The sequence below is a fragment of the Maylandia zebra genome, linkage group LG6 (assembly GCF_041146795.1).
Source record: "Maylandia zebra isolate NMK-2024a linkage group LG6, Mzebra_GT3a, whole genome shotgun sequence".
NCBI classification, from domain to species: domain Eukaryota; kingdom Metazoa; phylum Chordata; class Actinopteri; order Cichliformes; family Cichlidae; genus Maylandia; species Maylandia zebra.
Window position 1 is genome coordinate 5,167,411 of NC_135172.1, and position 14,726 is coordinate 5,182,136.

General features: G+C 42.8%; 1 protein-coding gene across 2 annotated transcripts in view; it reads left to right on the top strand.

Annotated features, from left to right (window-relative positions):
- Positions 1–5,935: 5,935 nt before the first annotated feature.
- The window catches only part of gpr179 (G protein-coupled receptor 179), a 29,219-nt gene continuing 20,428 nt past the window's right edge, over positions 5,936–14,726 (top strand). The window contains exons 1-2 of one of the 2 annotated variants that reach the window (XM_076884555.1): positions 5,936–7,552; positions 8,722–8,830. In XM_076884555.1, the coding sequence (XP_076740670.1) occupies positions 6,636–7,552; positions 8,722–8,830 (1,026 nt within the window). In that variant the 5' untranslated portion in view covers positions 5,936–6,635. The remainder of the gene's footprint in view (positions 7,553–8,721; positions 8,831–14,726) is intronic. The other variant, XM_014407290.4, reaches the window with a different exon arrangement.

Sequence of the window (14,726 nt, forward strand, 5' to 3'; positions counted from 1 at the left end):
ATGGATTACCCTTTTATTTATGAAGTAGCAAACTGTGCAAAAGTTTTTGCGCCAAAATAGACTTGAAGTACCAAAATTAAAAGTAGTCATTATGCAAAATATCCCTTATCAAAATCATATTACTGGATCATAATTATTGACTCATTAATACATATATGATTTTAATGTTGCACCTGCAGATGATTTCAATCATTAATGCTATGTAATAATACAGCATCATATGATTTATATCTTGAAATCTGCAAATTAATAACTAATACCAATAATATACTGAAAATAAACAGTATGTACAAAGAACAATATTTGCTGAGATGAACAGTACACCAGGTGGGTGACATTAGGGGACCAGTGCCACCCCATGGCACTCCTTCTGGAAGAACCCCTGACAGATATGTGCCAGGCATGGACAACAGGTTCTCTGAAACAAAGAACAATGATTCCCTATATTTATCTCAGCAGTTGGTTCAGACCAAAATAGAGGTAAAACTAAGCATGTGTTGGACCTATGCTGGAACACAAAGTAGTCTTTCATGTCAAACTTGGTCAAAGCGTCTTACTGCGTTTGTCTTCGCTCCTGGCAGTGATCACAAGAGGTCCTTGTCAGGAGAATGTAAACATAGGTTGTTGTTATTTCACCTCAAAGATGAAACGCAGAGTTTAGGGATATCCACATGTTCTCCAGTTCTTTCAGTTATTGACTGCAAAAGATTGTCATTCAGTCATTTTATTAAAAATTCTGTTAGTTTGTCCAATTACCTTTGGGTCTCTAAAATGAGAGATGTAGCTCTTAAACTACTTATTAAAGCACACAGTCTACACTTAAGAGTTACAAACAAAGTGTAATTATCCAGATACTGGGACTTCACAGTATCTGCTTCGAGGAAGGGTTTGTAAGCCTTACTCACATATAGCTAACAAAATACGAAAGAAGATTTCAAATTACTGTCTGCAAACTAGGAGAGTTTAAAAAGAGCATTCATTAAACAGAAACAGTAAAATAAGAACTGGGTTCATATTCTTACTGGAGTCTTGTCACCAGTACCTATCTTATAGCTCTTATCTAATGAGATGCTGGAAAGACAACGAGTTCCATGTGGCACAGTCCCAGATATCTGATGATGAAGACCCACTTAAGAGCAAGTTTATTCAATCTTCTGACAGAGTGCCACTTTTTACATAAGGTTGTGTGTCTTATTGTTGGCTTCATCCCACAGATTCAGACAGTGCGGTCACCCTATTACATTTGATTAGCAAGTGAAATAGGGTGACTGTAAGCTGCTGTAGCACATGGCAGCTCCTCAGCTGACTGATAATGGCAGGTCTAATAGCCAGCAGTATGTACATGGAGACTATCCAAATATACCCTGGTGCTAATTTGGCTTAGTGAAGTTTAAGTGGGAATTACAGAGAGAACAGCAATGGATGATGTCCGAGGGGAAAAAAAGAGAAAACTACAAGGAAAGAGCTAAAAATAAAAGTTAAATACAAATAATAAAATGGAAAAAGAAGAAGCGGATGGAAAACAACGACAGATGATAATAACTGCCTTTTTAAGTGAACAGTAAACAACATCCCAACACCTCACTGTGAAACAGGGCTTTGTCTTTCCTGCATGTGCCACTGATACATGTGAGGCAGTAGAAAACCAAATTAGCCAGTAATAAAACACAGGAATCCAACCAGAACAGAAACACCTGCCCAGTGTAAAGCAGCTGTGAAAATATGTAAAGAACAGACACACATGCAGAGATTCCTAAATGTATTAGAGACATTTGTCCCCTTCAAATTAAGCTGCCATCCACAAGGAGTAGAATAGCAAACAGGCCAAACCCACACACCTTTCTTTCTAAGCTGAGTGTCCCATTCCAGCTCCAAACAACACTGTTAAAGTACCAAGGGCATGTTATTTAAGGAAGCAGTTAGATAACAGAACAAAAAGCCATAAGTCCATAACAGGTTAAAGGACAACTGATATTTTAATTGATACGCATCTTAAAAGCGAGGGGACATAATTATCGATGTTTACAGCATTACCCTCATGGTTGCTTTACCTTTCACATGGAAATATCTCAGTGCGGTTTGCTACAGAAACTGTTTTGGCTTCTGATCCTCGTTTAAACAAAACCATGAACCTTCCCTAACCTTAACCGGTGTGATTCTGGTGTCTGTACTGCCACTGACAGAGGTCTGGATGTCAACCTTGGGTATTTTGTATATCTGCCATCAAACCCAAGTTACCCAGCCAGTGATTATGCTACTGCTGAAGCATTTCCATGGAAACAATAATGATATTGTAAATAATACATAAATATAATTTCTAGAAGACAGGTTTGCAAAGGTTTTAATCTAATATTAAAACACTGCACTATGGTTCATAATACTCATAAAAACAATCCAATAATTCAGAATAGTTATAATAATGATGAACAGCAGAACAGTTACAGTTACAGATACAGTTTTCTTCAAGGGAACAAATAGACCCAAATCAAAATGCCCAAACACAGCATGACAGAGCCGCTGGATCCACTCACTAATCCGGTGGTCAGTCTTCCTTTTTCATTTAAAAAACTGAGCTATGCTGCTGTTATGTTAATTTTCAGTATGTGAAAACTTTGCAGTAAATGCTGAAGACTGCAGTCATTTTATCATTTTTGATTTGAATACTTACAAGCTAACCTTCTCACAAAGGCCTTGCTAACATGCTGATGATATAAGGGCTCAGACTTTGGACCACAGACTGTATATCAAAGATGGCTATAGCCACAGTTTCCACTTCTGATGCCAATGTGGAAGTGACTTAAACCTGAATCTCACTAATGGGGAGCAGGGTGCAGTCGAAATAAGAACTGAATGGAATATAAATCCATGTAAAAACAACCTTTTGGCTCCCTTGCTCTATGATCTCAGTAAACAAGTTCCTGTTGGGTTTATAGTTTCAAGTCTTGATGATGATGTTTATTTTATACAGTCTGGTCATATGTAGGATTAATCATTTAGAAAGGCAACTTTCTCATCAAGTCTGGTTATAAAATACTGAGATCCCTGAAGTACTCAGACTGAGGATTTGCAACATGATTTCACTAACCAAAAGCATGATGTCATGGTGTTAGTGGCCATCTTTTATTTACGCTCTATGAGAGATCACCATTATTGTGACTATAAGCACAATATTTAGGGGTTTTTTACTCAGGTATGAATCATCTGCAGGATACCACAAATGTTTGTACAAAATGTCCCTATTTTAGTTATTCTGTTCTCTTCTGCAGGGGGTTGGGGCCTATTCCAGCTAGCAAAAAACAAGAGACAGGGGTACACCCTGAACAGGTCCCTAACACAGAGAGACAAAGAGACAAACAACATGTATGGACTGTGGTAAGAAGCCATAGTACTTGGAGAGAACCCACACAGACACAAACTGATGTTTTAAGAAAGGCTAGCCAGCAAACCAAACTAACATGCCGTTGTGTCTCCACCTCAACCATTACCTGACCCTAGAATTAAAGTTAGAGCCTGCACACACAACAACAAACACACTTGATGCAGTAACAGAAATACAAGTACAAACATGGAACTGATGATTATGTCAGTAACAACAGACATTTGATTGGTTTAATTTAAAATGTTTGGTGTGGAAATGTTCATTTTGTGAGTGCTCTAATAACCATCCTAGTAACTGGTACCAGCCCATATCTGTGTGTTATGAGCTGTCAATGAGCTATGCCAATGACATTTTCCAGTTCTAAATGTCATACACGATAAGATGCGGACTGTATTGAGAAGTGGTGCGACAAAAGTAAATATGTAGAAATATATATCTTTGTTTAAATGAAGTGTAGTATGAACACAGCAGTAGCTTTAAAACACTGAACAAAGCGCTCCAAAGACGCAAACCTCCACACTGACTAGCAGTGTTGTATTAATGCTGTGAGACAGGCAGATGGCGCTGCAGGTCATTCTGTAGTGATAGATGACGCTGCTGCTGAGTGCAGATAATGCTAGGAGAGTGGATGAAGGCCCATTAATCCTTACAGTGTGTGTGTGTGTGTGTGTGTGTGTGTGTGTGTGTGTGTGTGTGTGTGTGTGTGTGTGTGTGTGTGTGTGTGTGTGTACATGTAAGCCACAGAGATGAAAACAGTGTTTGCTCATATTTGATGTTTATGTGGCGTAATCAAACTAACAACCCGCCCTGCAGAGCTGAATATTGATGTGATGAAGCCCGGGGGTCATTACACATCGTTTTTCCTTATACATCCCTTCATCTTATATTTACTCTCGTTCAGTACAGTCTTCTATATCATTATTTATGGTCTATTTTGCATTGCGTACCTTCTAGATGTTCCGGCTCTTTTAGTTCTTTTATTTGCTTTTAATAAACAAGCCTCTAAAATAATATTTACATGAAACTGTCTTTACTTATTTACTTAGTTATCTTAGTTACTATATTACCCACTCAACCCTTGAATACCCCAAACTCTTATCTGCAGCACCTCAGGTGGTGCCAGATCAGTCAGCACTGATGTTTGTTTATATGGGATCAAACTGGAACAACTTGAAGACCTCAGGAGTGAACAGTTGCCATCGCTGTAGGACCAAGATTTCCACAAACTCTCACTTTATTTTGTGTGCAATATTAGAACACCCTCATATATGAAGAGGGGGATGGATAGACTTAAAAGCAAGTTCTAGGCTAAGTCACAGCAATTATTGTAGGAGCGTGTTCAGATATCAGTTATAATCACGCAATGTTCAGCCGAGAAGAAAAACAATCTGGGCTGGTAAGACTGAGTTCACCCCAGTGTTTTATCAATTTCTTCTTCAAAAGACAAAAAACTTGCGAAATCAAAATATGCAGTGCATGTGTGTCCCATCATCATCAGGGATTCCCTTGTTACTCTTCACAGTGCACAGTGTATTGTTTTAAATGGTCTTTAATGGCTTTCAGACAGATTACATTTGTTGGACTGAAGAAAAAGTTCAGATGTGACAACTTCTAGTGCCTTATTAGCTGCGCACTTGTACGTGCATGAAATGATTAATAACATTACCAAGTAGATAAGCTAGAAGAAAAACGGTAGGTATGAATGTGACTCATGGTGTGTTAAAGCTTCATTTCATCACTGCACTTGTCGTTTGCGTGTTTTTCTAGATGCACGAGAACAGTCTGACTTATTGTGTTCCTCAAGCTCGACTGCACCACCTTCGCTGTTCTGCAGTGAAGTCCCAAGGAGGGTGTGTGTGTGTGTGTGTGTGTGTGTGTGTGTGTGTGTGTGTGTGTGGCTCACAGTTGAGGAGGGGGCTGGGGCGGGAGATTCTCAGAAACTGGTTGCCATAGTCACCAAAACTAGTCTTCTTGCCCGCATTACTCCTCCCATCATACATCTGTGTCGCCTTTTCTTTCATCACGCTTCTCATACATCTTTCACTCAGCAGTGTGAAAGACACACGATTGTTGCACCAGTGTTATGGTATTTGCGAGCTCCCCCACCACACACAAAAACTAACAAATGAACTCATGCGCCTAAACAGAGAATAAACTCCCTCATGCTGCAAAAACTTAGAAACAAAAAACTGAAGTATAAATGTGGAGGTTGTTAACACTTTACATCCTGTGGCCTCCACTGTGTGTGTGTGAGAGAAAGAATGCTCGTCGTTCTCTCGTGTACGAGGGGTTAATCCAACCATCCAGTAGAGATATTTTTGATGGATGTCCAAATGCAGCAGAGCTTAACCCTCATCTCTGACTGAATGCATCATCCTCTGCTTTGTGAACACGCACGCACGTACGCACGCACGCACGCACGCACGCACACACACACACACACACACACACACACACACACACACACAACAGATGTACCACTCTCATCACCTTTAAGCACTGGTGAGGGTTTGTCAAAACGGAGGGGGGAGTTCGGGGCTGAATGAAAGGAAGGGGAGGACGGAAGGCGGGAGGCAAGGAGAGAGGGAACGACGGTAGAGAGGGGTGGGACGAGCATCATGAGCTTCCACCCGACGGGCTGGAAGCTCTGTGGAGCAACAGATAGCAGAGCGGGAGGCAAAAGAAGAAGGGAGAAGTCTGCTCTCTCTCTCTTAACCCCTCCATCTCTACAACATCTCTCCTTCTCTCCTCCTCCTCCCATCTGACGCAGGGAGCCCCAAGTTTGAGGTTTTTCCTCTCTCCTCCTTCTTGCTGCGCACACTGCGTTTTCTTTGCACTGGTGATTGTAAAGCACGAGAAACGAAGACTGAGCGCGACGGCACGCTAGAGACACCTTACGGGAAACAGAAATGCGGGGATTGCTCCCCTCCTCAGTTTTATCCTTGCACCACCACCGAGGACTCGCAGGTTCAACTACATCTTCGTGTTGACACGAGCTCAGGCGTGCATGGTTCCGTGCGGCGCACAGATGGAGCTGTGCGCTCCGAGTGTGAGTGAGAGCTCAGCAGCGCGTGTGGCAGCGTTGTTACCGGATACCTGCTGCTGCAGTGCCTCCCAAATGTGAAGATGAAAAGTTCAAAACAACATGTGACGGGTTATCACTTCAAAGGAAATCCAAAAGGGGCAAAGCGTGCTTTAGCTGAGTGACCCCTTCAGTTACTTCCCCCCTTTTTTTCTTCATCAGCGTGCGTCCAGGATGGATCCCGTCTGGCTTCTCCTCCTGCTGCCATCCGTCCTCAGAGCGCAGGTGGCTTCAGATTTCCCATCAGGCGTCACAGTGGAGACGACCAACAGCACTGAGTCATTGACAAACAATACAAGAACTTCAGAAAACTCCACCAGCCCCTCTACTTCCTCCACTGCTGCAGAGCCTTCGGGGTTTTCCACTTCAGAAGCTCCCACCGAAATAGAGGATGACTGGTCACCGGCAGAGACATTTCTGTACACCGGAGACCCCTCGACTCTGGTAGTGGGCCGTTGTTCACGGGCGTATAGCACCCGTGGGCAGATGGGACCCCTGCCCCTCAGCTTCACCGCCCCCCTCAGGCCAGCTATGGATGCACTAGCCAACACTGCCAACTTTCTTAACATGATCTTCCAAGCTAGTGACCTGCATGAGAGCACGGTGCAAGAGGATATGGAGTGGTACCATGCCCTGGTCCGTGCCCTTCTAGAAGCTGATGTGCTCATCCGGCGGGCCCTGTTTACGTTTGATGCTGACCCAACTGCCCACGTGCCGCAGCTAGTGCTCCATGCAACTCGCAGCCCAATGGCTAAGGTGCAGACAATCATCCTCCAGGACTTATCCAAGGCATGGGAGAGCCTGCACCCACCTGCCCCTGCCCCTGATGACAGCTGGTTCAGAAAACTGAAATTCCCAGAGTCCAGCCAGCCAATCACAACCCTGTCCAAACGAGTGCTCCTCAATGACCTCAATACCTTGGACACACCTAAGTGGGGGCAGGGTGACAGCTATGTGACCAATCGCAGTGGGGTACGCTGGGATAGTGCTCCTTTTCTGGACTGTATGGATGAACGCTTTGTGCCTGGCTGGATGCTCACACTCTCCACCTCCTTCTTTGGTCTCAAGCCTGACCTGACACCAGAATTCAGGTTAGGGCCTGCACACATACAAACAAACAAACACGCACAAACCAAGCAATAACAGTCACATAAATACAGGCACACACATAGAAGTGACACCTCTGATGATGTCAGTAATTATAGAAATTTGGTTGGTTCACTTTAAAATGTTTGGTTTGGGAATGTACATTCAGTTTCCTAGTAACCGTCTTAGTAATGATGTGAATCCATTGATCTGTGTGATGAGCTGTCAATCAGTGGTGCCAATGACATCTTCCAGTCATAAAATGCTATTATACGTTTTGTATTATGAACAGAGAAATTTGCATCCACATTGGGAGCACTTTTTTCAGTCCTTTGAATACTCTTAGTAATGTGAGGGTCTTAAAGAAAAACATTTAAGTCATAATTTTTTATGCAAAATCATGCCTAATGAGACCATTAACGATCTTGTTGCATTTAAACACCTGTTGTATCGATTGGTCACTGTGAGCAGAGTAGTTTAAACAAAACTCCAAGTCCATTTTACCCGCTGAAAATGACAGAAGCTAGCACTCTGAAATGAATTTACAATAACACTCGTGTTTGAATGTGTTTGAAGAGTTTAATTAAATATAACATTTGAAATAGAATGTCTTGCATGGTCAGGCAAAATGTGCAGTAGCAATTTAATTCAGTTTAACTGGACAAAACACAGACTAGAGAGAAGTCAAAAGTTATTGACCTGGAACAGTGGGATATAAACACATGGGGAGTAAAAAAGAGGGGAATGCAAGAGTGGTACATCATGGGAAGTCCCCCAGCAGCCGTAGGCTATTGCAGCATAATTAAGGCATGGCTCAGGGTTACCTGAACCAACCCTAACTGTAAACTTTACTAAAAAAAAAAGTAACTTTAAAGGCTAATATTCAAAGTGTCTGTCTCCTGAGAGAAACTGGAAGCTGGTTCCACAGCTTTGCCATGTTATCTTCTCTGCCTTATATTCTACTTTTAGAAAGTCTAGGAACCACAAGTAAGCCTGCGGTCTGAGAGGGAAGTGCTCCATTGAAATAATATGGCACAGTGAGGTCTTTGGGAAGATGTATGCGGAAAAAGAAGAGACTTATTCTAAGTCTGACCTCATGTGGAGCCACTGTTGTTTCTTTGTTTTGTCACACATCTGTGACCCACTCCCCCACTGTCTGTGTGTTCGGCTTTAGAGGTGTGATCCGTGTGGATGTCAACATTCAGGACATTGACTTGGACCAGTGTGCAACAGGGGAAGGCTGGTTTGCTGATACTCACCAGTGCAACCGCACCACCATGGAGGTAAACACAGTGTAGACCAGGGACTGAAACTACCTTTGAGATAGCGACAGAAAGTCAAGATTTTTTGTTTTTGTTGCTTTTAGTACACACAACCAAATTGCCATGAAAAATGGCACCAGTATTAAAGATTTTGTTGTGAAGATCCCTGAGATTTCATCTGGCACTATTAGCATCTATCTCAATATACATGACTGACAGATAACTGAGCAAAACTGGATGAAACTCCATGGCTTTGGTGATGTCATTCCTTTTTCATTTTTTTGGTCAAGGTTAAATTTCAAGGACATTAATATGGGAACATAAGGAACATTGGATAGATTGAATTGTTTTCGATAGAACTGTAATTGCTGTACATACTTTTTAAAACCATGGTACCTGCAAACCTACAGTACATTATGACTTAAAAGGAACTGCTAGCATGCTAGCCAATAAATATATATGGTGACAATGTTAAACTTTCTCGAACATCTCTAAGTCAGCACGTGAGTATTTTTATTAGGAACATTTTAGCACATTGCCTATTATACTACATACTGTAAGCAATATTATTCCAGTATGATCTTAACATCTGGACCACAAGGCAAGAACAAGTGTTGTTTATTGTTCATGAATCTAAAAGTGTCTGCCACTTCTACTGCCATAGTAGGGTAGTCAGTGTTTCATCATTAATCATAGTCTTACACAAAATATTAATTTTAAATGTCACATGGGATCAGACGGAGTTTTTTTCTGGAGTTTTGAGATTATACGTATATTCATTGGTTTAAACATCCTTTCGCGTGCTAATTGTCTCCTTTCTCTTTTGAGGATGAAGCCTGAAATATTTACTAGATCATTCAAAGTAAGGAGAAAGAAAGGACTGTGAGAGGGGGAACTAGGTGATGCTACATTGTACATACTGTACAGTACCTGCACTACACCAGAGTACCAACAATAGTAACAGGACATTAGAAGAAGCCTCTCAGCCTTTATACTGCCTCATGTGGTTGAATTTTGAAAAAAAGATATCAAGATCACGTGTGCATCCACTGCTTGATTTCTTTTTAGAGATTTCTTTTTAATGTGAGGCAAACAGCTTGGTGTTTGAAAGGGAAAATTTAGAAATTGAAAGAGGGGAAGATATGTCCTGACATAGCCTGGTGTTGATCTCCGAATCACCTCCCACATCTCACATTTGTTCAGTGATTTGGTTACAGCAGAGCTTTTATTTCGCTTCCCGACAGCTGTTTCTGCATGTTTGAGTAACAATTACTCAAACAGTTACTTAAAATGATAAAGACTGATAAGAACAATTTTTCTGAGGTTGTATTGTAAAATAAAGAAATAAGTAAAATACATTTTATTTATTCTTATTTCCTGTGTTGTATGCTTTTAAACATGACTAAAGTTTAGAAGACTGAGGTTGGCATATGTAAAAGTTGCCATGGTCCTGAGTCTGCCGACTCAGTCTTTTGTGTTTCTTTATGCTTTTGTTTATTCTGAGTATGTATTCTGTTATGATTTGCCATTTGTTAGGTTTCTGTTCTGTGCCTGCCCTGGTCCCACTGTGTTCTGTCTGTCTATGGTGTCACACTGTCTGTTTGTGAATCTGTCTGTTTAGTTCAGTGTCTTGTCTGGTTCTCTGTGTCTGAGTTTCCTGTTTTATTCTGAAAGTCTCTGTCTCATGTGAGTGTGTTCAGTTTACGTTTCCCCTGTCCCGTCAGCTCTGATTTCTCCCAGCTGTGTTGCCCTCCTGTCTCTCATCCCCTGATTACTGCTGTGTGTATTTAAGCCCTGCGTGTTCTCCTGCCTGTTGCTGGTTCATCTGTATTTCACGGTGTCCTGTTCGCTCTCTGCGTCTCTCTGCGTCTCTCTGCGTCTCTCTGCGTCTCTCTGCGTCTCTCTGCGTCTCTCTGCGTCTCTCTGCGTCTCTCTGCGTCTCTCTGCGTCTCTCTGCGTCTCTCTGCGTCTCTCTGCGTCTCTCTGGTTTGTTATTTACTTTTCCCAGTTTAGTTTTCTTTAGTCTTGGCAGCCGGGGATCAGTCCACCACTGGGAGGAGGCCCCGGGGCAGACCCCCGGATAAGCTGGAGGAGGTGGCTGGGGAGAGGGAGGTCTGGGCTTCTCTGCTTAGGCTGCTGCCCCCGCGACCCGGCCTCTGATAAAGCGGATGTAGATGGATGGATGGATAGTTTTCTTTAGTTTTGTCATCCCTCATTGCCTGTTTTGCCACTACGCCACTTTGTAAATAAACATCACTAGCACTATCATCAACTGCCTGCATTTTGGGTCCTTTCTCCCTCCAACACCACACGGCTCGCCTCAGCAGCCGTGACAAAAGTAATCTCTGTGAGTCAAAAGCTCTGACTTCAGACAGCTGTTGGAGAGTTTTGTCTAATTTTGGGACTCGCCTTCTGAGCGAAAGCAAAACTAACAGACATAAAATAATTTCCTAAAGAGTTATTATTAGCTGAAAACCTGGCATGTCTTGGTGTGACTTGGTGTGCAGTGTGTCCTTTGAGGAAACTGAACAAGTGGAGGGAAAAAAAGTGGCAACTATCTACAGCAGGTAAACCGTGTCTGAAAGTCGTGTCCTAGGAAAAAATCCAACAAAGACCTGACGCAGGGCTGAGAAAAGGTCTAACAGCATGAGTCTACTGCCATCTGTAAAACACAGTGGAGGCTCTATCATGGTTTGGGTGTGTATTTCAGCCAATGGTGTTCTTGTCAAAACTGTTGTGTGTGTGTCATGACATGGCTGGTTACCTGCCTTCTGGCTCCCACACACCTGGTGTCAATCACACACCTGCTCCTGATGACCTTGTTTGGTTGCTTCATAAAGATGCAACAGAGACTCAGTCTTCACTGGGTCATGGCTAGAGAAACAGTGCAGCATGTCTCCTAGCCTTGCTGTTGCCTGCCTGCGAATTAGATTCTTACCTTCCTGTTTTTGTGCCCAGGATTACCTTTCAAGATGTGAAGTAGTGAGCTGGTTCTTGTGTGGCTTTGGGAGAAGATTGGATAGTGTTAGGACTTTGAGGAAACGTTTGAGGAGACTGGACTGTTACTACTGTTCACTACCTTTCGGTTGTTTAAGAGTCACTGTAAAGAAATGAGCTGACGTTCACTTGGAGCCCTGCGTTTGAATCCTTCTTCTACTTACGTCTCCTTGACAGAACGATCCAACCTAGAGGAAGCAGCCAGATTCATCTTGGTCAGGCCCAGCTGTATCCACAGACGCGAAGAAAATGTTTTGTGGCTGGTGTCTGTCTGTATTGCGGTAACAAAAGCGCCTTTGCAGCAACTTCTCTGGTGCGGCCGAAAGGCTGTGTCTGGCACGGTGTAGATTCTGACATCTTTCTGATAACTCCTTCCTACTCCGGCTCATGGTTCTGGGTAAAATCACCATCGATTCCCAAATTTAGTCACTCAAAGCTTTTATTAATTACAGAGCGGGATAAAATTTAGACCTCCTACCCGGAGCACCTTTGCCCACCAGCCACTTACATAGTCTGTCTAAACCCCAACAAGAAGCCATGGAGAAATGTACCACAGTGTCTTGCTGCTGGTATTATCCTTCCATCGTCATCTCCCCTTAGTGCTGGGTTTTTCTTCATCAAGAAAAAGGATGAAACACTTCGCCTCTGCATAGATTTCCACAGCATGAACAAGATTACAGAAAAAAAAACCTTACCACTCCTCACCTCAGCATTTGGACTCTTTCAAGGCGGCACTATCATCACAAAACTGTAGTCTTCCAACTCTTTTCATCTGGTGAGAATGAGAAAAAGACACAAGTGGAAAATAGTGTTTAGTATGCATCCTGGCCACTTTGAGTATCTGGTTTGACAAATGCTCCAGCTGTGTTTCAGGTCCTGGTTAATAATGTCCTAAGGGACTTCATTAATCATTTTGTGTTTGTGTACCTTGATGATATACTGATTTTCCCAAAGCCCCTGCAGGAGCATGAGAAACATGTCTGTCTGGTCATCCAAAGCGTCTGTGTAAAGGGAGGAAAATGTGTCTCATGCTGACTGTGTCTTTCTTGGGCTTCACTGTTGAGAGAGGGCAAATGAAGGCTGACCTGGTGAATGTTAAGGCCGTGGTAGACTGATCAAGGCTAACTGCTCTCACCTCTCCGAGGCACATGTTTCAGTGGAGTTCTGCAGCCCGAGGCACATGTTTCAGTGGAGTTCTGCAGCCCGAGCCACATTCGACAAGCTGAAGCAGCTCTTCACCCACAGCAGTTGTTCTTGAACAACCCAATCTGAGTGAACAGTTCATTGTGGAAGTGGACATCTCAGATTCTGGAGTTGTTCTCTCGCAGCAGGATTTGGGTAAGATGCATCCATGTGCCTTTTTCTCTCATTGTGTCATCAGTGTTAGTGACCGGGAGCTGCTGGCCATAAAGTTGGCATTGGAGAAGTTTTCCTATCTGCAAACCGCAAAATAAATAGATTCCCGTCAAGCGAGGTGGAGTCATGAACTGAAATTCGCACGGAGGCGGGACCCAGAAACAGACACAGGGGTAATGCAGTAGCCGGAGGAAGTGGGAACAGCTTATGGGAGAGGCTGTTCTAAAACACCGCAATTGGACCCACGGTAGTACGCAGGGCCAGGGAAATGGGAAATGGCAACAACGAAGGAAGTGAGCCTTGAATCCAGAACAGGATGGTACGGAGACTAAACAACATGAGTAGCCGGTTGCGCTGGTTTAAACAGTCCCTTGTGGTTAACAGTGAAATAAGGCTCAGGTGTGAGACAGGCAGCTCCGCCCAAGAGAGTAGCCAGTGCACCATCCTGATGACAACTCCCCACAGCTGCTCCCACGGACCATGATAGGTGGGCTTTGGCAGAGGATTGGATTCTGTGTGGATTTTGAGGAAACCCTCAAGAGCCTGTACTGTTCCTACTATTTTGACCTTTCTGAACTGGTATTTAAGAGTCATTGTAAATAAATGCACTGGCGTTCACTTGGGGTTGGCGTTTGAGTCACTTCTACTTACATCTCCTTGACATCTAATGTACAAATATGGAATAAAGGCGGCCATACCACCTTCCTTCCATTAACATTTGTATGTTAATGTAACTCGTACCAATTTCCCATTTTCCTTGCAAAATATATAGAGATGAGGGATATCTCAAGACATATACACACTATTGTGTATCTTCTCCCATATACAGTAGGATCTAGTGTTGCAGTTCCACATAATAATGTTGTGATCTTAAGCTCTCAGCTCTTATTCCAGTATCGATGATTGTTCCAGTACATGTTCAATAACAAAGACATCTAAAGGTGAGTTGGGGTACATCTTACATAAACAAAACAATGAAACAAAGATGTTCTGATAAAGAATGCCCCACTTCTCATTACTGAATTTAAGCTCCAGGTGTTTTTGCCATGTAGTTTTAAGTGGGACCAAAGACAACATATAATGGGCTAACAGACAACTACAATGGAAAAGAAACATTTGAAACTGGAGCGCAGACTATGATCTTAGATGCAGTGATCATTTTTATCTGCCGAGTAGCTTTTCATCAGCAGATAGGGCTTCTCTGCTGTCTTCTTAGATGTTGACGTTTTTCTGCTGAGGTTATTTTTCTAGTTACTGTTTCTATTGTAAAGAACACACTCTGAGCCGCGACCTAAAGCTAATATGGAAAACATGTCTGTTTATATTCTTTTTAGTTACATCTTGCATGCACACTCTAAAACGTTTGTGATCTCCAAAAGGTGTAAGCCCTGAGTGGTGGAGCTCGTTACTTCATTTTGGCCTCTTAAACTGTTCTACCTGCTGCACCCCGCCTGTCCAACGTTGGTTTCTCTTTTCTCTGCCAGGCTGTCTTTGCAGACCCATCCGCTACCTCTCATCTCAGCCATCTATTTAAAGATGGCTGTTCAGGGTGGCAGGCTGCAGG